At 38.3% G+C, this 24509-nt stretch overlaps 1 protein-coding gene across 3 annotated transcripts; it reads right to left on the bottom strand.

The window, feature by feature from the left end:
* Positions 1-922: 922 nt before the first annotated feature.
* On the bottom strand, positions 923-23105 carry LOC140821879 (protein FRIGIDA-ESSENTIAL 1-like). Of its 3 annotated transcripts, XR_012115853.1 has the most exons (9): positions 22758-23105; positions 19493-19672; positions 19117-19333; positions 18809-18981; positions 17537-18690; positions 17329-17410; positions 9789-9851; positions 9438-9627; positions 923-1102 (listed from the first exon to the last, which is right to left on the bottom strand). XR_012115853.1 is itself a non-coding variant. In XM_073182549.1 (6 exons), the coding sequence occupies exons 1-6, from the start codon at positions 23005-23007 to the stop codon at positions 17381-17383; spliced, it is 2004 nt and encodes a 667-aa protein (XP_073038650.1). In that variant the 5' UTR covers positions 23008-23105; the 3' UTR covers positions 16855-17380. The 3 variants fall into 3 exon arrangements, 1 of the variants encoding a protein (XP_073038650.1); XR_012115854.1 differs by lacking the exon at positions 9789-9851; XM_073182549.1 differs by lacking the exons at positions 923-1102; positions 9438-9627; positions 9789-9851 and having other exon boundaries at positions 16855-17410.
* Positions 23106-24509: the final 1404 nt, after the last annotated feature.

Genomic DNA, 24509 nt, shown 5'->3' with positions numbered 1-24509 from the left:
GCGGCTGAAATCATCCGAGAATGAGTTTTGTCCAACAAGTATATTACCAGCCTGTTCAAGAGCACCATCCAACATATCATGTTTATGGACAACAGATTTCTCAATCTGACAGTTGACGGGGTTATCTCTACTTTGTGGTGGTAGCATATGCACACTGGAAGAAGCTGTCACAGCCAAAAAACCATAGCCTGGTGAAAATCAAATGCAACATATTTTCATGACAATATTCAATATATAAAATACCAAAATAAATATATATTACTTTTAAAGTCCAAAAACTCACTTTTCTGTCCTGCAGCATCTAAGCCTTCGTTTATGTGAAGGAACTTACAGGATTTTCCTCTAATGCACCACCCTTTGGCATGAAACTCACACACAATTCTTGGTCTTTTATTCCCAACGTCAAATTCAGCACCAGAAGATGAATCTCTTGGAGTTACCGGTGGAGACTAAAATAAACTAGTTAAGTGCATAATACAGACACACACACACACACAAACCTCTATCTCATCCAACATCAAATTTGTGACAATCAGGTAAAAGTACCTTGATGGCATTTCTTTCATGACCATCACAGCTTTTACAGAAGTCTGAAAAGGCTTTGCTACAGCAGAACCAACACCAATATCCTTCTGGCTACAATCATCTGTGATTGTTAATGTAGCATTGCCCTCATTCCAAAATGTTTCGTTGTTTATGTCATTCGCTTCCAACTTTCCATCTAAACAAGCCTTGGCATCAGTGTCTCTAGAGGTCAATTTTTCTGCAAAAACATCATAATTATTAGTTGAGACTAGTGATTCATAAGGTTGACCTCAACGATGACTAATAAACTAGTGTGGAGGAATATTAACGCAGAATTCTTGAAATTTCCTTGAGTCAATCTTCATATTCCAGAATACGATCAACTCAAGTTGCTCACCCTTGATACACAATTCTTCCTTTTGTCCCCCTTCTCTTCGCTCCGAAGATAAGAAAGCACCACAAAATTCCTGGTTTGTAGCGATATCAACTTGTGGATTTTCCATGGACATTCTCATTGTCAAAGGATCAAAGTTTAAGTGCTCTTCATCTTGCTCAAGCTCCATATCTTGATCAGTATCTACAAGGAAGGAAACAAAATACACAGATTTAGCCTTAAGGTTGAAATGGATAGATTTGGATATTGTCAAACCATGTAGAAAGGTTTCCAATGTATTTATGGTGTTCATGAATGAAAATATGATTGTTTTATAATGATTAATAGAATATATGACTTGGAAGTTATACTTTCCAGCACTGTCTAGGATATCCAAGGTCGTCTTAGTTTGGCAAATATATTTTCTATGTGAAGAAAAGTGTCCGAATCTGAACTTTATTAGCCTCATTGGGGAATTTTCCTATAGGGTAACTTATATATGGAAATTGAACACCGTTAGAGATGTTATAGTAACAATGGTTGAGCATGTGACTCATTTCAGGAATTATTACATCGAGTAGTTCATAAATAAATCAAGACAAATAGTACTTAATGGCATAATTTTTAGATAGTGGAGCCACTGTATTCGAGCAAATACCATAAGTGATCCAATCAGAACAATGAAGGCAGAAAAGAGAACAAAATTGTTAGAATAAAGACCAACCGCTATTCGTTATAAAAAAAAATTAAAATGGATAAATTCACATCTGAGAATGTACAACCACATTAAAAAAACAAATGAAATTACCATAACATATTTTTATCTACTAAATATTAAATTTACACATCAATGACTTGTTTGCTGTAATTGTAATTGTTTCTTTTTTTTTTTTGATAAGAAACTAGATATATTAAGATAATTTAGGTTACATCCTTAGTGCGGATAAGAAATCCGCATCACAGTTATGTGTGCTAGCAAAGCCAGCCCCTAAAGACCGCTACATTACAATATTATTTTACAGTAACCCATTTTCCTTAGCAACACTATCACAAAGACACATAATTCCAGTCCCTAATTAATTCAGAGATTCCTAAGTGCCGATACTCTTTCAAATTTGCTGCCCAAGCTGCGATTCTGTATTTCAATTTGTCCCATACTTGTTCGACTGAATCCGCATCATCTTCAAATATTCTTTTGTTCCTTTCCAGCCACAATGACCAGAAAACAAAATGGATAATCAATCTCCAGAATTTGCCAAGCCTTTTGTGCAATCGATTGCCGACTTCCAAAGTAAATAGATCTTTTGCTTGCCTCGGAGTTGCCCATTGAAAGCCCAACTCTTGTAAAACTCTGGACCATAAACCCGTGGAAAGAGCAATGCAACATCAAATGATCCTGATTCTCGTCAGCATTCCGGCATAAACAGCACCACTGAGGACTGAGAAAACAATTCTTCCATCTTTTTTGCATAGAATCTGACGTAGGAAGCTTCCCCAATGCCACGATCCACGAGAAAATCTTAATCTTTTGTGGGACGTGTATTTTCCAGATATTATTAAAACAACAAACAGACTTGGAATCGGAAATAGAAAAGAAGGAATTATAAAAGGAACTAACCGAAAACAACCCCGAAGGATCTCCCAACCAGATTCTATAATCCTCAATACCCAAGTTCAATCTGACCCTATCTAGGACACACATTAAATCTGAAAATTCTCGAACCTCTTCCTCTGTAAGATCTCTTCTAAATCTGACATCCCAAATGATAGAACCATCCCCCCCCCCCACGGTTGACGACATCTAAGAATTGATTGATAGGAAGATTGACAGAAACAGAAATACGAAACAAGGAAGGAAATCTTACCCTAAACGAGACATCTCCCTCCCAAATATCCTCCCAGAAACGAATAAGATTACCCTGCTTAGGCACTACCCTGACAAGTTGATGGAAAGCCTGGTAAGACCGAGAAATGAATTTCCAGGGGCTTCTGAATGTCACTCTATCCGCCAACCCCAAATCCCATCCATTCTCCTGTAATCCATAGATGCTTTTGATTACTTTTTTCCACATCGAGCCTTTTTCCACCGACCCTCTCCACCACCATTTCCCAAGCAATGCCTTGTTCCTGAGACAAATATCCCCCACTCCCAAACCACCTTTGTCCTTTGGTTTACACACTTGTTTCCATCCGACCACATGATAGTGTTTATCTCCAACATCTCCATCCCACAAAAAATCCCTCATCATTTTCTCCATCATTGATGCCACCTTTATTGGAACCTTAAAGAGTGACATGTAATAAGAAGGTAAAGCACAAAGTACGGCTTTGATCAAAATTGATCGACCACCTCTCGAAAGGAACCCCTTTTTCCAACTTGCCAATTTCTTGGACATTTTTGATAGAACAACTTCCCAGAATTCCACTTTGTTGGGGTTCCCTCCCAAAGGTACCCCAAGATACCGTATAGGCCAACACTCTTTTCTACAACCCACCAACATAGACAAATCTTTAACCTCGTCTTCCGCGCAATTCATTCCCAACACAACACTCTTCGCAAGATTAATTTTCAGTCCAGAAATACCGCCAAACCGATCGATTATGTCCATCAATGCCTCCACATCATTGCTCGAATTTGCGAAAAACAAAGTGTCATCCGCAAATTGCAAATGAGTAATTTCCAATTTTTCTTTCCCAACTTCTAATCCCATTAATACCTTTGCCTCCCTCGACCTGTCCACCATCCTCCCCAACACATCGACAACTAGATTGAAAAGAAACGGTGATAAAGGGTCCCCTTGTCTTAGCCCTCTTTCCCCTTTTATTTTTCCACATGGTTTGCCATTGATAATGATCGAAAACGATACGCTAGAAACACATCCCCTTATCCACCTACGCCATCTCTCCCCAAAACCTTTCATTCGAAGCACGTAATCAAGGAATTTCCAATCAACTTTGTCATACGCCTTCTCCAAATCTATTTTCAGCAGGTAGCCCTTCTTTTTCTTGCGACGATATTCTTCCACCACCTCGTTGGCTATAAGGCAGCAATCCAAAATCTGTCTGCCTTTGATGAATGCGCATTGATTCTCAGCCACGGTTGCACCCAAAATTTTCTTCAATCTATTCGTCAACACCTTAGCCAATATCTTATACAAACTCGTAATCAAACTGATTGGTCTAAAGTCATTGATTTTTCTCGCATCTTCTTTCTTTGGAATAAGACAGATATAAGTCTCATTGGTAATTCCATTAATAATCCCAGTTTCAAAGAATTCAGCAAACACTCTCATCAAATCCACTCTCACCGTGTCCCAATTATCTTGAAAGAAAGCCATTGTGAATCCATCCGGTCCTGGAGCTTTTGAGCCATCACTGTCATTAACCACTCTTTTGATCTCCTCTTCTACAAAAGGTTTTTCCAGCTCTTCTGCTTCGACATTCAATAACGGACACCAATTCAAACCATTTAGGGCCAACATTAAATCCTCACCACACCCTCCCTCATTTACCGAATTCTTAAACAGTAATCCATAGAATTTTAAAATTTCTTGTTCAATCTGAATGCCATCAGTGATCTCACTTCCATCATCCAACTCCACTCGGTCTATGAATGACCTGTTTCTTCTATGTGTCAATAGTTTGTGGAAAAATTTAGAATTTTGGTCCCCATCTCTTATCCACTTAACCTTAGCTTTCTGACTTTGTATCTGGAATTTTCTGAATGTCATTGTCTCCAACTCGCACCTCACCTCCTTTCTTTCTTTATTTAACTCGTCTGACCACTGACCTCCCGCCTCAATCCCATCCAACCACTGAATCCTGCTGCTCAACTCTTGTAATCTTACCCCTACATCTCCAAAGACTTGTCTGTTCCAAATAGAAACTTTTTTCTTAGTGTGCCGTAATTTCTGCATGATGTTATAACCCTCCCATCCCTGAAAAACCCCTTCTGTCCACCATGAACTCACTTGTTCTTTGAATTTTGGGTATGACAACCAAGCATTTTCAAATCTAAAAGGAATGGGACCCCATTTCAGCTTAGTTGTATCTAGCAAAACTGGACAATGGTCCGATGTAATTCTTGGTAAAACCGTTTGTCTCACCGATGGGAATAAAGAACTCCAACCCCCCGAGAAAAAGAATCTGTCAAGGCGACAGCAAATGGGTACCTCTCTAAAATTTGACCACGTGAACTTTGCATTCAACAGCGGTGGGTCGTGGAGTTCCAATTCTTCTACCAAACCATCAAAACAGCACATGCTTGTAGTTACTGATTGACTGTTCATTTTCTCCCCCAAATTCCTCACAACATTAAAATCCCCTCCTAGACACCAATTGTTCCCACAAATCGTCTTCAAACCCGCTAATTCATCCCAAAAGAATTCCCTCATCGACGGTTTAACAGGTCCATAAATTCCCGAGAACCACCAAACTGCCCCATCATTCCGATTAATCTCAATTGATACCGAATACTCCCCAATCAAATTATTAGTAACTGAAACTCCCCGGGGATCCCACATGATGAGAATCCCCCCTGATGTTCCAACCGAGGGAAGACATACCCAATCAACAAACCTTGACTTCCAAACACTTGCAATGAATTTCCTATCCACCTTTTCTTTTTTAGTTTCTAAAAGAACCACAATATCCGGTCTTGCATGTCGAATAACCATCTTAACCATTTGTCTTCTTCTCAGTGCCCCTCCCCCTCTTATATTCCAAGTTAGAATTAACATAAAAACACACTGGATCCCTTCAGTTGATCACCTCTATGATCACTAGTGACTCTGATATTCCTCAACCACTCCTTCGCATAGGACTCGCATGGCTGCTTATCCCCTGATTGACAATCCTCATCTCTACACTTACCTACCTCCTTGCTTGCCTGATCAACAAATTTCTCCCCCCCAGCCCCCTTCATTGTATCTCTATCACAGCCCGGCTTTCCAACAACCAGTCCTACCCCACCCCCCCCCCTAATATACCGGTAGATAAACCTAATGCTGAAAATGATGATGGAAAAAAGGCATTAAGTGAAAAGGATTGAGAAAGAATGGAGGATTGGATACCTTTAAATACCTGTCCCACTATAGGTTTCGATTTTTCAGGCAGATAATTGCATGAGTCGTCTCCCTCCGTCGATTCAAACAGCCTCTCCAGATCAGGAGTATCTTCCTCAGCGTTCACAGATTCTTCGTAGCTGGCTGAACCATTGCTTTCAGATTCCATATACTCAAGCTCCGCATCTTGCAATTCGTCTTGAGAATCGTCACAAACCAAATCTTCAAATTCTTCCGAAAGATCGAGTTCAGGATCTTTGTGAATCCCGCTAACATTTCGTTTGGTGTTGCCCGTCTTCTCTCCTTTCATTTTACTTCTTCTGCAGTATGTTTTGAAGCATTTATTCCCATCTGAGCGAATCCTCTCAGCTTCAACTGTAGTGTCCATGTCATCACCGTGCTGGTTATTCAGGGAATCAATTGAAGTTCTTCTGAATTTTGATGCGTCTTTTGGATCAACCTTACTCAATATCTTGATCACCTTTCTCCCCTGAGAATGATTAGTGGCCTCTGTTTTCTCTCCTGTAGTTTTTTGTTGTTCATTTGAATTGATGATCCCGCTGGTCTCCACCAACCTATCTCTTGGTCCTCCTGATCCGTGTTGTCCTCTTAACTCTGTCTCACTAGTATCTTGGCCATGTACACTGACCTGTATAGACTTTTCAGCTGCTGTCTCAGTTATTGGTTTCTCCAGGGTTGATAATGTCTTATAGATATTGTTATTGCCCCAACCCGCCAAAATTTTTCTCCCATTCACTACTACTTGAGCATATGTCTGTCTATCATAGTGTTCATATCCCTTAGTATCAAAGGATTCAACCCTAATTCCTATCTCCGTAAGCCTCCCTTCCAACGAAATATCCATCTTAGTTTTTATGAAACCTCCTTGAGTCCCCTTTACCTTAATTTTAGCTGCCCCAAGAACTCTGAAGTGTAGAGTGTCAGTGTTAATTGCCAGCAAACCACCACAATGCTCGCCAATTACTTTAAATGTAGCGGGCTTCCATAAATCCCACGGTAATCCAGTAATACATATCCAACTATTACAACAACTTTCTACCGACGCTGTCGAATTAATATCTTGTGACCAACCTTCAAATTCCAGAATCACTCCGAAATTAAAGAACCCTTTTTTCAAATTAATAAAAGTGGAGAACTCTTGCATATTGGAAGGCCACCATAACGCTTTATTGGCTTGAAACGGGAATAACTCAACTTTCCGTTTTGTTTCTATACCAAGCACTTTTTCAATTAGCTCCCATGAGGAATTAACTCTGCCTCTGGTCACAATGATTGATTCATTCCATGTCTTCTTCAATCTCACATTATCACAGCATGCCGAATTTGTTGCCATCCCACTGTCGCCATTCTTCCCCAAAACACTCTCGTCTTTCCGAATTATCTTAGGCAATGCCTGGGCAGCTCCTTGAACGCAATTTTTGCTTGAATACCTCCTCTGGAGAGTCCCTGTCATCAGTTTATCCAAAGCATCTGATAATTTTACCCACCCCTCTAATTTGAATCCGCTAGGAACAACTGTAATCTGTCTTCTGCCCTGCATATTATATTTGGAAAGCTCTAGGAATTTTCCTCTTTTATTGTCAAAGGCCTGAATGGTAACAACTGCATTCCTTCCTCTATACCGATGGAAATTCGAGCCTGTTCTGAACGATAGAAAGTAATCTTTAAACCTAAGGCTGATCCAGCGTGCCTCCTCAAAATCGAAGTCCATCATATATTCTGATTTCTTGGTTCTCTCAGACCACCAAATCGATCTACCTCCAGTCCCTATCCTCAAGGAGAATATTTTAAACTCGATCTTGACCGTTTCTTCCCAGGTTCGAATCTTGGGGCCAATAAAACCAGATCTCCTGCTCCCAACGAGTGACGGAATCATACCAACGACAAGAAAAAACGGGAAAACGGGAAGCAAAAGGAAAGGGAACGATAACGATAATCTGGAGTATATAGAGAGCAATTAACTAACACAGAAGTCAATAATTTTAAATCTTCCATTGATTTAGAACGAAAAGTACTCCACATGGAGAATAATATTAAATGAAAACAAAAACTTACAGAACCTACAAGTATTCTGATTACGAAATACAAGTTAAGACCGAAAAATTAGGAGCTTCATATTTTCGAGTCTATGTTACTGCTGTTTTCAGGCATGCTCTAATCACAATGAGGCATAAATATGGCCTCCACAAATTAACATATAATGCCTCACTAAGTACAAGATTTAAAGAATCCATATTCATAACATTCAACAAATCTCCCGAGTCAATCCATGTCTAATACTATTTACAACATCGTCGACAAAATAGAATAAGTCACTCTATTGAGAGTTTTATATCTAATTTTGGTAAACATAGATACAATATTAACTCATCGGTACTGATTCCTTATACTAATCTTGATGGCTCTGAATATAGTAGGTTCCAAACTTAATCTATATTCCATTCCCCGGAAATAGATCCATGATTTTGATTTAAGGAAGACGACATTTCCACATCTGTTGATTACATGTCTTCCCTATTCTTATGAGTTCTTCATGGCCTTTGCTTGGCGTGAAGTCCTTTCACAAATCGGATCTCAATATATATTTTTCCTGCTTGTGGACAATAAGGACTAAAAGGAGCACTAGAACATTTCTACACTCAATTTTTCAGATACTCCGAGTGCAGTATTATGTCACGTGCAAGGTCAGACCCATCTTTATCCCCATCTTTTGTATATACAAAATAATAGTCATAAAACAAATAAAATCCTGACACGCCTCTAGATTTATAATATGTTCAATCTAAAATTTATTACGAAGCTAGTAAAATTCAACGTGACAAGATAATATTCACCCAAAAAAGCTCTAGAATTATAATATATACTAATACTCCAAATATGCTGAACTTTAGATTTTAGGTTTTCTCGCTTCTGATCGTGACCCACACTTGTAAAATTACACGCAATTTAACAGTATTTGCCAAACGAAATCCTACATAATCTGCAATGTATAAAAATAATATTACAAATTCATTCATAAATTTCTTCCACCCTAATCATTTTCCAAAAAATAAAAACATTACTTGCTTTTGTCCCTTTCAAAAAGTAAACACGATGCAAGCATCCAAAAAGACATTAAATTTGCTCTAAAGAAAAAAAAAATCAAGTGAGTTCAAAGGTGCACAACAATAGTTGAAGTTGAGGTCAATACCAAGTTCCTTTTTTTCGAGTATCCCACATCAACATCATACAAATCCACTAGATAATTGTTGCTTACTATTTTTTCTCTTCAAAAATTGGAAAAAGTAAAAAGAAATCAATGCACCTGCAAAAAGAATTATCCTCAAGACTAACAACATTTGAACTATAGAAAGCCAAATAACCACAGCGGCATTCAATCTCTAGCATATAAAATCCCAAAGAAAATCTAGTAAGATTATCAGTAACAGAATACCAGTAGGCCAAAGAAAATGTACCCGGACATAACCGCAGACGGTGCCTGTACTGAATTGCTCATGGTTTGCACTTGTTCAAGACAAGAATTTGCCATCCGGGGAGCATTTGCATTCAACAACTCAAAAGAAGAAGCAAAAAAGCATAATCATGAACCGGAGGTTGGCTTTGGCTCCATGGTTGGAAAATAAGTTGTTTCCTAACGGTCAGCTCCTACAAAATGCAATCCAATCAACCTCAAGTTCCAAACAAGATAGATGTAGAAGACATATTGTCACCAATGAGAGGCCACTGGAGATGATCAGATACGGATCAGTCAAATCTCAGAAGTTGAAACTATTTAGCGAATTTAAAGGGTCAAATGAGAAACGCACCTTAATGCAAAATTTTGGGCAAAAGATATTCAAGTGAACTGTAGCACCATTGTCCAACCACACCTAGGAAAGAATAGGACAACAAATAGCCAGCTTCATCCCACGTCATTAAGGCATGTTCCGACTTTTAACATGTTAATTTGTTTCAACATATTTAGATATAAGATTGCATCAGCTGCGTACCCAGAGTTGAGGTTTCAACAGATCATTCTTATACTATTTTCTCCAAACCAAGTACACAATTCATTTTAGAATGGTGGCCTAGATAGCCTCCTTTTGATAATTGTCTCCAGCCTCGTAGTTCAATGAGCGTGGTCATTCTATAACAAACACGGCCAGCACAGTTGCAAGCTTAGGCATTTCATATGTTCAGTTCTGTTCCTAATTAAAAGTTGAGTTGACTCCTTAATATTCGAAGGATGTCTTAGTTTTGTACAATAGCACCTCTGTAGTGGCACATTTTTCAAATCAGAATATCAGACACAAGCTCTTTCTGTGTGTGGGCATTTTGACAGACAGGTTAGTCACAGCAGTGAATCTCAAGTTATTCTAGAGAAAATGATCTACAAAATAAGTATCTCACTCAATTAAAGATCTCTTCAACAAATTATTTACTCGTTTAAAGGGATTGTGTTGTGAGGTCATAACAGAACCCTTTCTTCCTCCTTTAATAGTTTTCATAAATTCGAGTTCAGCAGAATATTAATTCACATGTACACATATGTAGGTCCAAAAAAGAGGTAACATTGTCCATAGTATGCATGGTACTATCACTTGGCAACACAAAACATGAAATAAAGTAGCTTTCACAATATACAGATGTGGATTTAATTAGTTAAGCTATAAACGAACATCACATCAATCAGAATCAACTGCATAGATCAAGATATTATATACATTTCAACTTCAGATAACTTGACAATGACATGAATATTCAAGGTCCGATTAAGTGCAGACAAGCATCCACCAGAAGTCATTAATATAGAAGCAATAGACATGTCAAGGTAAAAACATAGTGTGCATAAATTGTGTTCTTGCCTTTTGACTTGAGCCCTAGAGAGAGAATTTTTCAAAATGCTCTCTCCTTCGAGTGATTTTCGCTCCCTTGGCCACTTCTCTTCTCCAACCAGTGCCTCTTGCTTTTAACCAACGTCGACCGCACCTTCACCATTGGCCCCGGCACCGACCGCCGGCCATCGGAAACTTTTCTTCATCCCCACCGTGTTCGTCCTTTTCTAGTCGGGTTTATTCTGTTGCCTTGTTCTTGTTCCCTTTCTAGCCTTCAGTCCCGCCTATCTCCGGCGACCTTCTTCCTTTGTTCTTGGCGTACGCCGTTCACACTTGGTGCTGGAACTTTCTTGCTGTTTGCTCTTGTATCCGAATAACCGATCTTAACCTTGTTAGGAAATGTACGCAAAGAGCGGTAGGAGAATGCCCCCTGTCTCTAGGCTAGAAGCTCGGGATGAAGTGATTAAGATTGAACATAAAGTGTTTATGCTGAGATTGGGAAATGGGGGCTTCTCGATATGGTGGTCTGAAATAACTACGAACTCAAGTTATATGCTGGATTTAGACCTAGAGGAAGCACGCTCGATCAGCCTAAGATTTAAGGACTTCATCAACACTCCCTATTCATGCTCGGATTTTTATCGATATAGGGGCATGAACGCGGTCTTCACAAGACAGAGATTTACAAACAAGTGTGGACGAGTCTTTGAGGTGTCCAAGTTTAGTATGATGGCAGAAAGCAAATAACCATTGTGTCCAGCGGCTACAACTCAGGAGGATGAAAAAGCATATCGAACACCTTGGGAGCTGCTGTCAAGGAGTTCTCAGAGGAGGGTCCAACATCCTATCCTAGATCACGGTTCAATCCCGATGAGACTTAACATCGTACATCAGGATGATAGAATAATTGAGAGGGAGCCTAACCGAGGGCAGCTGAAAGTTATGGAGGACAGTGGTAGGCAAAGGATGGATAGGAAGTGGCATGAAGCACTCATTGTTACCAAAGGTAGGGTGAACATCTCTTGGAAGCAAATTCAGTTTGCTCTTGGGAACTCTGCAAACAAGATGGTAGAATTATTTCCGTTTCAAGCTAACAAAGCGGTATGGAGGCCCTCCAATTTGGCTGAGTTCTCATACTACCTAAAGCTGAAAAGAGAATTCTTCGACACTGGGGTGTCTTTGGCATTTCACATTTGAGGAGTGGAGACCAGATATTAATACGTCAGATATGGTAGACAAATGTTGCAACAGTTGGATTGAGACTTTGGGTTACCTTGGAATTTATGGTCGCCGGATACTTTCAAAATTATTGAGGATCATTGTGGGGGCTTGATGGACATTAGTGCGGATACATTATTTTTCCGAGATCTTGGGGCAGCTAAAATCAAGGTGAAGGCACCGAAGGAGGGTTTATTCAAAGCAGAAGGCAGATTCCATTGGATGGGGGGAATATAGTTATTCGAATTCAGATTGAATCATTCGACCTTATAGCTTATGAGCACTATGAACGGCAAACATATGCCCAGATTGTGATTAATGGTAAGAGGACCTTGGCGGGGTGGGGTAACGCAAACATTTGCAGGAAACAAATAGAAAAGGCGGACTCCACCAGCTGCCCTATCAAAAGGAAGAACGAATCGGGGGTCATACTAGATCAAACAACAAGCACGGAAGACAGGAAGATAGGATTCGGATATGGTAACAAACGGGAGAGGATGGAAGACGTACGGGGGTCTATGCCTTCGAAGGAACAACAAAGACGAGCAGCAGAAAAGAGCGCGACGTCGGCATCACCATTGGTGGGTAAGGTGATCAAGATCTTGAGAAAAGTCGTCCCAAAAGAGGTCACAAAATTCAGAAGCTCACCAATTCATTCCATGACTAATAGAGACGCTGAGGAGCAAGATACTAGGGTGGGTGTTGCGAGCAATAATAAACTACTGCCTACTTATGGGAAAATCTATCGCAGAAGACAAAATAGAGGCATTATTGAGGACAAGGATGTCCACGGTGAAGGTGGGATACCAAATTCAGGCCTTTTGAACCAGGAGGACAGTAGTAAGCTGGGCGTAGATGATTTGGATGACAGAGTAAAAACCGAGTTCAATGATTCACAAGATGATTTGCTTGAGGTAGACTTCGATTCGTCATAGTCTGATAGTCAAGTTTTTTACAAATCAGAGGAGTCGGCTAATCCCACAGAAGAGGCAGCGGTTATGGTGGGGCTGTTTTCACCATCAAAGGGGCTTACGTCTAATATCGGGCCACTTCAATATGAAAACGCGAAACCTAACGTGGGCAGGTACTAACCGGTTTTCAATCTCCAATTCTTAACCACTCTTTTAAGCTTCATTCTATTCTACCTGCGTCGTTTTCTGTCCTAGGTTCTCTATTGATATATTAGGAGGAGGAACAGCGAGGGTAGATGACAAGTCAAGTTCCGAGAGAGTAATTTCCAAAGGGGCTGAGGTGTAGAATAATCCGTGTGCCGAAAAGGAGATCCATGGAGTTTATACAGATGGAAATTGTTGGGAAGGGGTTAAGAAATCGACTGATTTAAGTAGAGAACTTTATAAATTAAAGTGCGGAATTAACTACGAGCAATGCTCAACTTCGAAGGGTCCCAATGCATTGTTATGAAAATTTGCTCTTGGAATATCAGGGGAAAAAGGGCAACAAGAAGGAGGGAATTAGTTCGCACTGTCATACGTAAGGAAAAACCGGATATAGTGGTGCTTTTAGAAACCAAGAAACAACAGGTGGACAAACGGTTCATTGCAAGTTTGTGGAAGTCCAGATTTGTTGATTGGGTCCGTCTACCATCGGTTGGAAGATCCGGGGGTATTCTAGTGATGTGGGATCCTAGAGTGGTGGTGGTCAGCGATAATTTGATAGGGGCATTTTCGGTTTCAATTGAAATTCATTGGAATGAAGAGATCAAATGGTGGTTCTCAGCCATTTACGGACCGGTTAAGCCAAGAAAGAGAGTTATTCTAGGACAAATTAGCAGGCTTGAATTCTATCAGTGGTGACGAATGGTGCCTGGAAGGTGATTTTAATGTGGTCAAAAACACGGGAGAAAAGATTAATAACCTCTCAAACACCATGAGCATGTCGTGTTTTGACAATTCGATAGGGGAGTTGGGACTTCAAGACCCCCCATTATTGAACACAAAGTACATGTGGTCAAATTTTAGGGCCGATCCAATTTGTTGCAGCTTAGACATATATCTCATTTCTATAGGGACATCTTCCCCACCTTCAGACAACCGGTGCTAGCCAAAATTACATCGGACCACTGTCCAGTGAGGCTTGATATCGCTAAGTTGAATTGGGGTCCTGCTCCGTTCAGATTTGAGAATGCTTGGCTGTCACACCAATGCTTGGCTGTCACACCACAAGTTCAAAGATTTAGCTCAGTCATGGTGGAACAATGGGGTTACTCGGGTGGGAAGGGTATAAGTTTATGAAGAAGCTCAAAGGGATTAAAGTTGAGGTATCCAAATGGAACAGAATGGTTTTCAGGGATGTGGGTGTCAGATACACGGAGTTGGTAAGCATGATAAATAAGCTGGATGAGTTAGAGCTTGGGGGAGCTTGGTCTGAACTTCTTCACGAGGAAAGAAGGACGCAAGTTGTGAACTGGAAATTTTGTCACTTAGAAGTTCCAAATGGAAAGTCAAAAAGCAAAAGGGAGATGACTGAGGGAAGGGGATCAGAACTCCAAATTTTTCCATGTGTTACTGAACAACAGAATGAACAAATCAATGATAGATAAAGTGGAGTTGGATGATAGGTCTATGGTTACTGAGGAGAGACAGATTGAAGAGAACATTATCATTTTCTACAAGAATCTATATAGGAAATCGAACAGTGATAGGGGAGGGCTTTGATGGGTTGGAATGGAGTCCCTTAGATAGGCTTGAAGCGGACGAGTTGGAGACTCTATTTTCGAAGTATGAGATTAAAAGGACGGTGTTTGATAGCGATGGATCCAAAGCTCCAGGGCCGGACAGGTCAAACGAAACTTACATTTGCCTAATTCCAAAGAAACAAGAAGTGATTAAGGTTAATGACTTTAGACCAATTAGTTTGACAACGTGCATGTATAAGATCTTGGCCAAAGTCTTGACAAACATGCTGAAGAAAGTAATGAGTAATACAATAGCGGAGAACCAATGTGCTTTTATTAAAGGAAGACAGATTATGAATTGTTGCCTTTTCGCGAATGAAATTTTAGAGGAATATTGGCGAAAAAAAAGGACGGGTGCTTAAAGTTGATTTGGAAAAGCCATACGACAACGTTGATTGGAGATTTCTGACATTGGAGATAGATGGAGAAGGTGGATTATGGGATGCATTTCAAATTTTTCCTTTTTTATCTTTATCAACGGAAGGCCACGGGAAAAAATTTAAAGGGGAGAGAGGCCTCAGACAAAAGGATCCATTATCCATTTTATTTTTTAATCTAGTCGTCGATGGTTTGGGACGGTTGGTAGACAGGGCCATGGCAGTGGGAGAGATAAAATAGAAACTTCTCGCATCCAATTTGCGGATGATACTTTGTTTTTTTGTCAAGTCAAAGAGGCATATGATGGCTTTAGTAGAAATACTCAACTCTTTCAATCTTAAATTGGGCTTGAAAATCAATTTGGAAAAAAGCTTTGTGCTGAGACTTAATTTCTCGGAAGAGGAGGTCGATAATTTGGCATTAACAATTGGGTGCAAAAAAAGAATTGGTCGATTAAGTATCTTGGGGCCCCTTTGGGAGACAATGCTAGGACTTCGGACTTTTGGGAACCCATGGTATCCAAAATGTCCAAAACACTATCAAGTTGGAAAAAGTCGTCTCTCTCAAGAAGTGGTCGACTTACTTTGATAAAGTCGGTGTTAAGAGCGATGCCATCTTACTTCATGTCTCTCTTTAAAGTGCCAATTCTGGTGGCCAAAAGGATGGAAAAATCGATGAGGGATTTCTTGTGGGACGGAGCAGACGGGGAGACGCATTGCCATTTCATTGGGTGGGATCAAGTTTGTAAACCAAAAGACAGAGGAGGCCTGGGATTGGGCAATATTTGTTTGAGAAACAAGGCACTTTTTGGGAAATGGTAGTAAAGATGTCAGTGGAAAAGGAGTCTGTGTGGAAAAAAGTATCAAGAACATTTATGGTCTACAAGATAATGGGTGGGACGTGAGGTTGGCTAGGAACTCGACATTTAGAAGCCCTTGAAAATTTATCTCTCGTTCTTACCTGGTTTTCATCAATTGATAAGGCGGTGCTGAAAGAGAGTAATATCATTCGTTTTTGGGAAGATGTTTTTTTTTTTTTTTTTTGGGGGGGGGGGGGGGGGTTCGTCGTTTAAAGAGCGCTTTCCATCTCTGCTTCAGATCTCCACCTCAACTAACAAACTGATCCGTAACTTTATAGATGTCGTCAATCTCCGAGTCAATTCTTTCTTTCAATAGATGTGCGTTTCAGAAGAGATTTAAATAAAATCGAATCAGGTGAGTTCAGTAATCTATTAGGGGTCTTAGATACGATTAAGTTGGAATTGGGCATGGGGATTTTCTAGTTTGGTTGGGGGGATTCTTCCGGGTTGTTTTCAGTTCGTTCTTTCTACGACTTTTTTCCTGATTTCTAACTTTCCTTTATTCTCCTACTACTCTAATATATGAAAAGCACATATCTTTTCTTGTGGATTGTGGCTTTGGGGAAATTGCCAACTTGTGACTCGTTGCAAAAAAAATGGTCTGCTATAGGTCTTATTCCCGCAATGGTGTAGCTTATGCCGGAAGCAAGAGGAGAATCAAGACCGTTTATTGGTGCATTGTTCTTTTTCGAGTGGTATATGTATTGGGTTTTGATTTGACTTTTCCAAGTAAAGCACAGAACCTGTTTATTATGGAACCAGGCCTTCCCACCGGGAGAAGGCCTACGAGCTTCTGGTATCTGGTAATTCATTGCATTTTTTGGTCATATGGTTGGAGAAGAAGCATAGAATTTTCACAGATTCGTCGGAGTCCGTGGACGACGTCTGAGAGAAGATCAAATTCAGAGTTGCGACTTGGACGACTGAGCTGCCAGAGTTTAATCACTTATTTATTTCAGACTTAGTTAGGAATTGGAAATTTATACGGTCATGACAATATGGTGATTTTTCGACTTCTCTTGTCAGGTGTTTTGCGGATTACTCATCCGCTTCTATTTTAAACCCTTTTATTGTTATAATAAAGTTTAGTTTTTTATCAATAAAAATTTTTAATATAGAAGCAATAAAACTGGATCATGCCATTTGCCTGTTAAGAAACAGCAATAACTATTGCAGCTTAGAGCTATGCAATTTTTTTCCCAAGCTATGATATATTAATACAGTTTGATTATCCAAAAAATTACTCTGTAAACTAGAGTTAGAGATACGACATCTATAGAGTAGATTCAAGTTCTATCTTCGGTACAATATTTTTAACAAACATTCCCATCAGCTGTCTAAGCGATAAGAGAACATGTTGGGGGGGTGAAAAGCTTCAAAACCTTCGTTTGAAGGAGTACGTGGATTTGCACAAAGACCAACAACTCTGCAGAATCAAAATTTCCCATATTTTTCAATATATCCCTGCAATAATAATGACCAAATGTTAAACACCAAAGACAGATTAAACTATTGCCAATATCAGACAGATTAAACTATTGCCAATATCAGTCTTCAAAAAATAAATGATACCAAGAACGTGACACTAACCTCGACAAGCTTCGAAAGTTTGCCCTGAGATATAGAAAGATATGACTTAATTGATTCAGCTGTGTTAGGAATTTGGTCCGGTTGTACTGTGCTCAGAACCTTTTCAACTGCCTTCTTGACTATAATTTTATGAGCATCCTTGCTCATAAGCCCCTCTCGCCATGTTGGCTTCACCAGTTCTTTCACATATTCCACAAGCGCGGCATGGAAATATTTCAGAGCTTTGGATTCATTCAGCACGTTCTCATCTCTCTGGATATCAATACCATTCTCATATTTTTGGCCACATCCATCCATTTGCAGTTCCTTCTGGTGTCTTGGTTCATCCAGTTTCAGTCCATTATCACAACTAGAACTCAATCTGATTGCTTTCCCGGTATCTTCGACACGATTAACATCCAAAAGCTTCTCTTTTTGCAATTTATTTGATTGAAAATGTGCATTATTAACAGATACTCCTGGTTCAGAATAAGAAAATTCAAATGGCCCATCTTTGGCACCTGTTTGCACGACACCGTCAAGAATGGGATCATAAGGACTTTCTTTCAGAAATAAATTCTGGGTAATAACATGTGACGGGCGAAATGGAACAGATGGTTCCCAACCATCAGGGAAAATTTTGGTTTTATACTTAGTTGTTTGTGTATTTGTGAGGTTATTGCTTCCTGAATTAGAACCAGATAATGGAGAGGGGCTTTTCCTAAAGGAAGAGGATACGGAAGCACGATATTCTTGATTGTTCTCTAGAGTATTCCAAGTCCCAAGGGCATTAGTGGTCCAAGAGGATGAACCAAAAGGCACCAGAGGTCTGGAATAAAATGGTAAGTTTAACCTATGAGAATCAGGCACGAGGTCATTTTTCTTGCTGACAGTTTTCTCGGTTCCAGAAGGAAAAAATCTTGACTTGTTATAAGTGTCGCATAATACACCAGAGAAATTTCCATGGAGTGCCCTATTTATATCAACTGAATGGCATTTGACCGGAGGGGAAGTATAGCGGCTGAAATCATCCGAGAATGAGTTTAGTCCAACAGGTATATTACCTTCAAGAGCACCATCCAACATATCATGTTTATGGACAACAGATTTCTCAATCTGACAGTTGACGGGGTTATCTCTACTTTGTGGTGGTAGCATATGCACACTGGAAGAAGCTGTCACAGCCAAAAAACCATAGTCTGGTGAAAATCAAATGCAACATATTTTCATGACAATATTCAATATTAAAATACCAAAATAAATATATATTACTTTTAAAGTCCAAAAACTCACTTTTCTGTCCTGCAGCATCTAAGCCTTCGTTTATGTGAAGGAACTTACAGGATTTTCCTCTAATGCACCACCCTTTGGCATGAAACTCACACACAATTCTTGGTCTTTTATTCCCAACGTCAAATTCAGCACCAGAAGATGAATCTCTTGGAGTTACCGGTGGAGCACTCATCCTAAGAAACCAATATTAGAACATAAGTCTCGCAGTGACGACTAAAATAAACTAGTTAAGTGCATAATACAGACACACACACACACAAACCTCTATCTCATCCAACATCAAATTTGTGACAATCAGGTAAAAGTACCTTGATGGCATTTCTTTCATGACCATCACAGCTTTTACAGAAGTCTGAAAAGGCTTTGCTACAGCAGAACCAACACCAATATCCTTCTGGCTACAATCATCTGTGATTGTTAATGTAGCATTGCCCTCATTCCAAAATGTTTCGTTGTTTATGTCATTCGCTTCCAACTTTCCATCTAAACAAGCCTTGGCATCAGTGTCTCTAGAGGTCAATTTTTCTGCAAAAACATCATAATTATTAGTTGAGACTAGTGATTCATAAGGTTGACCTCAACGATGACTAATAAACTAGTGTGGAGGAATATTAACGCAGAATTCTTGAAATTTCCTTGAGTCAATCTTCATATTCCAGAATACGATCAACTCAAGTTGCTCACCCTTGATACACAATTCTTCCTTTTGTCCCCCTTCTCTTCGCTCCGAAGATAAGAAAGCACCACAAAATTCCTGGTTTGTAGCGATATCAACTTGTGGATTTTCCATGGACATTCTCATTGTCAAAGGATCAAAGTTTAAGTGCTCTTCATCTTGCTCAAGCTCCATATCTTGATCAGTATCTACAAGGAAGGAAACAAAATACACGGATTTAGCCTTAAGGTTGAAATGGATAGATTTGGAAATTGTCAAACCATGTAGAAAGGTTTCCAATGTATTTATGGTGTTCATGAATGAAAATATGATTGTTTTATAATGATTAATAGAATATATGACTTGGAAGTTATACTTTCCAGCACTGTCTAGGATATCCAAGGTCGTCTTAGTTTGGCAAATATATTTTCTATGTGAAGAAAAGTGTCCGAATCTGAACTTTATTAGCCTCATTGGGGAATTTTCCTATAGGGTAACTTATATATGGAAATTGAACACCGTTAGAGATGTTATAGTAACAATGGTTGAGCATGTGACTCATTTCAGGAATTATTACATCGAGTAGTTCATAAATAAATCAAGAAAAATAGTACTTAATGGCATAATTTTTAGATAGTGGAGCCACTGTATTCGAGCAAATACCATAAGTGATCCAATCAGAACAATGAAGGCAGAAAAGAGAACAAAATTGTTAGAATAAAGACCAACCGCTATTCGTTATAAAAAAAAATTAAAATGGATAAATTCACATCTGAGAATGTACAACCACATTTAAAAAACAAATGAAATTACCATAACATATTTTTATCTACTAAATATTAAATTTACACATCAATGACTTGTTTGCTGTAATTGTAATTGTTTCTCAATTGTATATAGAGAGCAATTAACTAACACAGAAGTCAATAATGTTAAATCTTCAATTGATTTAGAACGAAAAGTACTCCACATGGAGAATAATATTAAATGAAAACAAAAACTTACAGAACCTACAAGTATTCTGATTACGAAATACAAGTTAAGACCGAAAAATTAAGAGCTTCATATTTTCGAGTCTATGTTACTGCTGTTTTCAGGCATGCTCTAATCACAATGAGGCATAAATATGGCCTCCACAAATTAACATATAATGCCTCACTAAGTACAAGATTTAAAGAATCAGTATTCATAACATTCAACAAATCTCCCGAGTCAATCCATGTCTAATACTATTTACAACATCGTCGACAAAATAGAATAAGTCACTCTATTGAGAGTTTTATATCTAATTTTTGGTAAACATAGATACAATATTAACTCATCGGTACTGATTCCTTATACTAATCTTGATGGCTCTGAATATAGTAGGTTCCAAACCTAATCTATATTCCATTCCCCGGAAATAGATCCATGATTTTGATTTAAGGAAGACGACATTTCCACATCTGTTGATTACATGTCTTCCCTATTCTTACGAGTCCTTCATGGTCTTTGCTTGGCGTGAAGTCTTTTCACAAATCGGATCTCAATATATATTTTTCCTGCTTGTGGACAATAAGGACTAAAAGGAGCACTAGAACATTTCTACACTCAATTTTTCAGATACTCCGAGTGCAGTATTATGTCACGTGCAAGGTCAGACCCATCTTTATCCCCATCTTTTGTATATACAAAATAACGGTCATAAAACAAATAAAATCCCGACATGTTGCAAGAACTATATGAGAGTTCATTTAGTTCAGATGTTTGATTTATTGTTTTCTTGTCCATACAAGAGGTTACCAACAGTAAGAGGAACTAGCACGTTGATTTTGTAGCACTAGCTCATTTTTTTGTCAATCGAAAGAAAAGTTCATAAATAACCAAACAAAAAGTGCATCAATCAGTTAAAACAAAATTTTCTATGCCGGTAATATTAGGCACGGTTGTTAAAAGCCATGAGGGGCACTAAAGCACATAGTTGTCCTGGAGTATGGGAAAGTCGTAAAGCAAGAGACATGTCATATCGAAGAGGGACAGGAAAAAATATTTTAAAATTTAACTTTTTAAGGAAAAAAACTCACACATAGGACCGTGATTTTGAAGGCTAACTAAACCTGGATTGACCTTTTAAGGCTCGCCAGTAAACGGGATTCGCTACGAAATTCATTAAAGTGATGTGCCTTGACTTGTGAGAAGGGCAGTGCCTCGCCACAGCTTGTGCCTTGGCATGCTTTTAGCATATATAAATTACTGTGTGGGTCTAGGCATGTTTACAACAATTAATTGGAGACGTTAAAGAACATATTACGAAGATTGTAGCCATTTTTCATTTCCACGGTTTATATTAGACCTCATTTAATTTTTTTCAAATACTATTATAAAAGAGAAACATAAACAATGTTGAGGAAGAACAAAAGATTGGCTACAAAATTTGTGATTGGTGTACATGTGTCACGTCAAGCCACATAAATATTAAAGAATCCCTACCAAAATATACATCTTATCTTACGCAACCAGTGAGAAGGATGTCATAACTAACAACATAAGTGATTTATAAGAAGCAATCCCGATTCGTTGTCAAGATGTATCGATTTTTAGTAATTCAAAGTAATAGCTAAACTTGATGACGAATTCTTCGGTTTGGCATAAGATGACTATACAGTGGCTTGATTGTTGCATAAAAAATTTTTAAAGCAAAAAAAAATCCAAATAGTCGAGGCCACGGGAAGCACGTGTTGCAAGTAATCAACTTTATCTATTCAAAATCATATGTATCGCCCTATAGGGGAAAGAACTAATTCTAAGGATGAAAAGGTTGAAAGCAATAGAAAAATATGATAATATACAGAGTAAAGCAATCCCCGCATAAGGAATCTCAAGTGGATTTGGCAAGCATTGAAATGTTGATACTTGTTAAGACAGTAAATTTCTGAATCACTTCAAGAACTCTGAAAACCTATGGATAAACACACTCACATTATATAATTCCTCGATATTTAATAGCATGAATAAATTACAGACACTCGATTTGAGAGGAGACTGCATTTACAGAACAACCACACAGATTAATAAAAATGCAGGGGGGGGGGGGGGGGGGGGGGGGTGGGGGTAGAAAAACGTGTGATAGACCTAATTCGTGCGTACAACGGGGGTAGAAAAAACATGCAATTCCATAAAAACGAATCCGTGCAACATAGCCCATGAAAAATCAATGATGCCCATGAATTTAAATTAAAAATAAAAATAAAATCAATCACGATTAAGATTTCCGAAACAATGAATCACCAAAAAAACAAGAATGTGAAAACAAACCGTCTAGGTTATTTTCTTCCCTCACGGGGGTTAAGTCTTCGCCAATTTGAGACTCATCCCCGTCTTCTTCGTTTCCTTCCACGACTTGTTCCTCCACCTCTTCTTCAACTTCGACCTCCTCTTCTACTTCGATTTCTTCTTCTATTTCCTCGTACTCGGACTCGTATTCGATCTCATCTTGGCCTTCATCGCCTCCGGCGGGCGAGGCCTGAGTCTGGGACGGCGACACCGCGGCAGAAGATAAGGGCATTGCGGGTGTTTGGGCGGGGAAGCAAAAGGTGTCTCTGGGTACCAGCGCCTGAGGTGACTCGTAAGACTGCCGCTGTAACTTTCTTGGATGGAAGATTTATTTCAGGAAATTCACACTAAATAATTATCATATTATTATTTTTTATTATATATATATTTATTCTTATATAAATATATAATAATTATTATAATAGCACCTTTCACTCAAAGTCTTTTCAAGTTTTTAGCTAAACCAATAAGCAAATTTCTCTTAAAATTTAATTTAATAAATCCAATTTAAAATGAAAGGGAGAATTATCAATTAAATGTATGTGGTGGGAATAAATTAATATATTATACTAAAATAATAAAAAATAAATGGTGAATTATCGTATATAAATTTAAAAATGGTTGTTAACAATATTTTTATTTAAAATACAATCTTAATTAATTAAATAAAATATTTAAAAAATTGGAGTTCTTTTTTTTGTTTACGCAAAAAATAGAATTACCTTTTTTTTTTCAATAAACCAAAAGGCTTAAGGCTTCAGCAAAGTTTCCACTCCATTTCTTACAATAAATAACCAGCATTCTCTGCACGTGCTAATTGTGTGCATTGAATGTGCATGGTATTTTTATCTTTATTCCAATATAATACAATATAATTTTGTTATAAATTTTTAAAACTATATAATTAACACAAAAAATCGTATTAGATCTCACTGATCACTTTTTTTAGATGAATTTACTATCCGATCTGATCCGACTCGGGGGAAAATTATTATTTATCATATCAAAAGTATTATTTTTCACCTCACATTTGCAGCGAGTCAACATGTCTCGTGTACATATTCTATAGTTGATTTAATTATTCAAATTAATTTGGTCAATTAATTCGAACATATCTCGCCATAAAAATTGATCTTCACATAAAATAGGTAAGTTGGATTCATAATTTATCAACCATTAAAACGGCGGACCGGCCGTCTCACTAGCCTTATGATGCAGGATATAGTTTTTCTCACATGGACAAAATTCATATCCAAATAGATGTTAGCCTATTTTAAAACATAGGTTTTAATTGTAGGTTTTCTTAATATTTGTGTTACAAAATTTTAATTTTTTTTTTAAAAAAATTAGCCAATAATTTAATATAAATTTATATAATATGTGTACCACGAATGAGTAACATGTACCATCTGAAATCAAAATTATCGCCTAAATTTGAATTTTATTGGCAGTTAATAAAATGTTGGATTTACCCTTTATTGTGACTGAAATTTATCTTTTTTTTTATATTTTATATTATGAAAAAGATTAAAGATTTTTAAATCGGGAACGTGTTAAAGCCCAACCAAAACAAGTTCATAATATTTGGGCCGTTTGTAAATATATAAAGAACCAAGCCACGGATTACTAAATATATTATTGGGCCAAGCCAGGGCGAATCGAAAAGCCCGTTTGGTTTTATAAATCGTGGACCGGCGAAATATCCAGGATGCATCAATTTGTTGGTGTCAAGGA

This window comes from Primulina eburnea, chromosome 2 (genome assembly GCF_022965805.1).
Source record: "Primulina eburnea isolate SZY01 chromosome 2, ASM2296580v1, whole genome shotgun sequence".
NCBI classification, from domain to species: domain Eukaryota; kingdom Viridiplantae; phylum Streptophyta; class Magnoliopsida; order Lamiales; family Gesneriaceae; genus Primulina; species Primulina eburnea.
The sequence above is the reverse complement of the archived record's forward strand: the minus strand, read 5'-3'. Positions and strand labels throughout refer to the sequence as shown.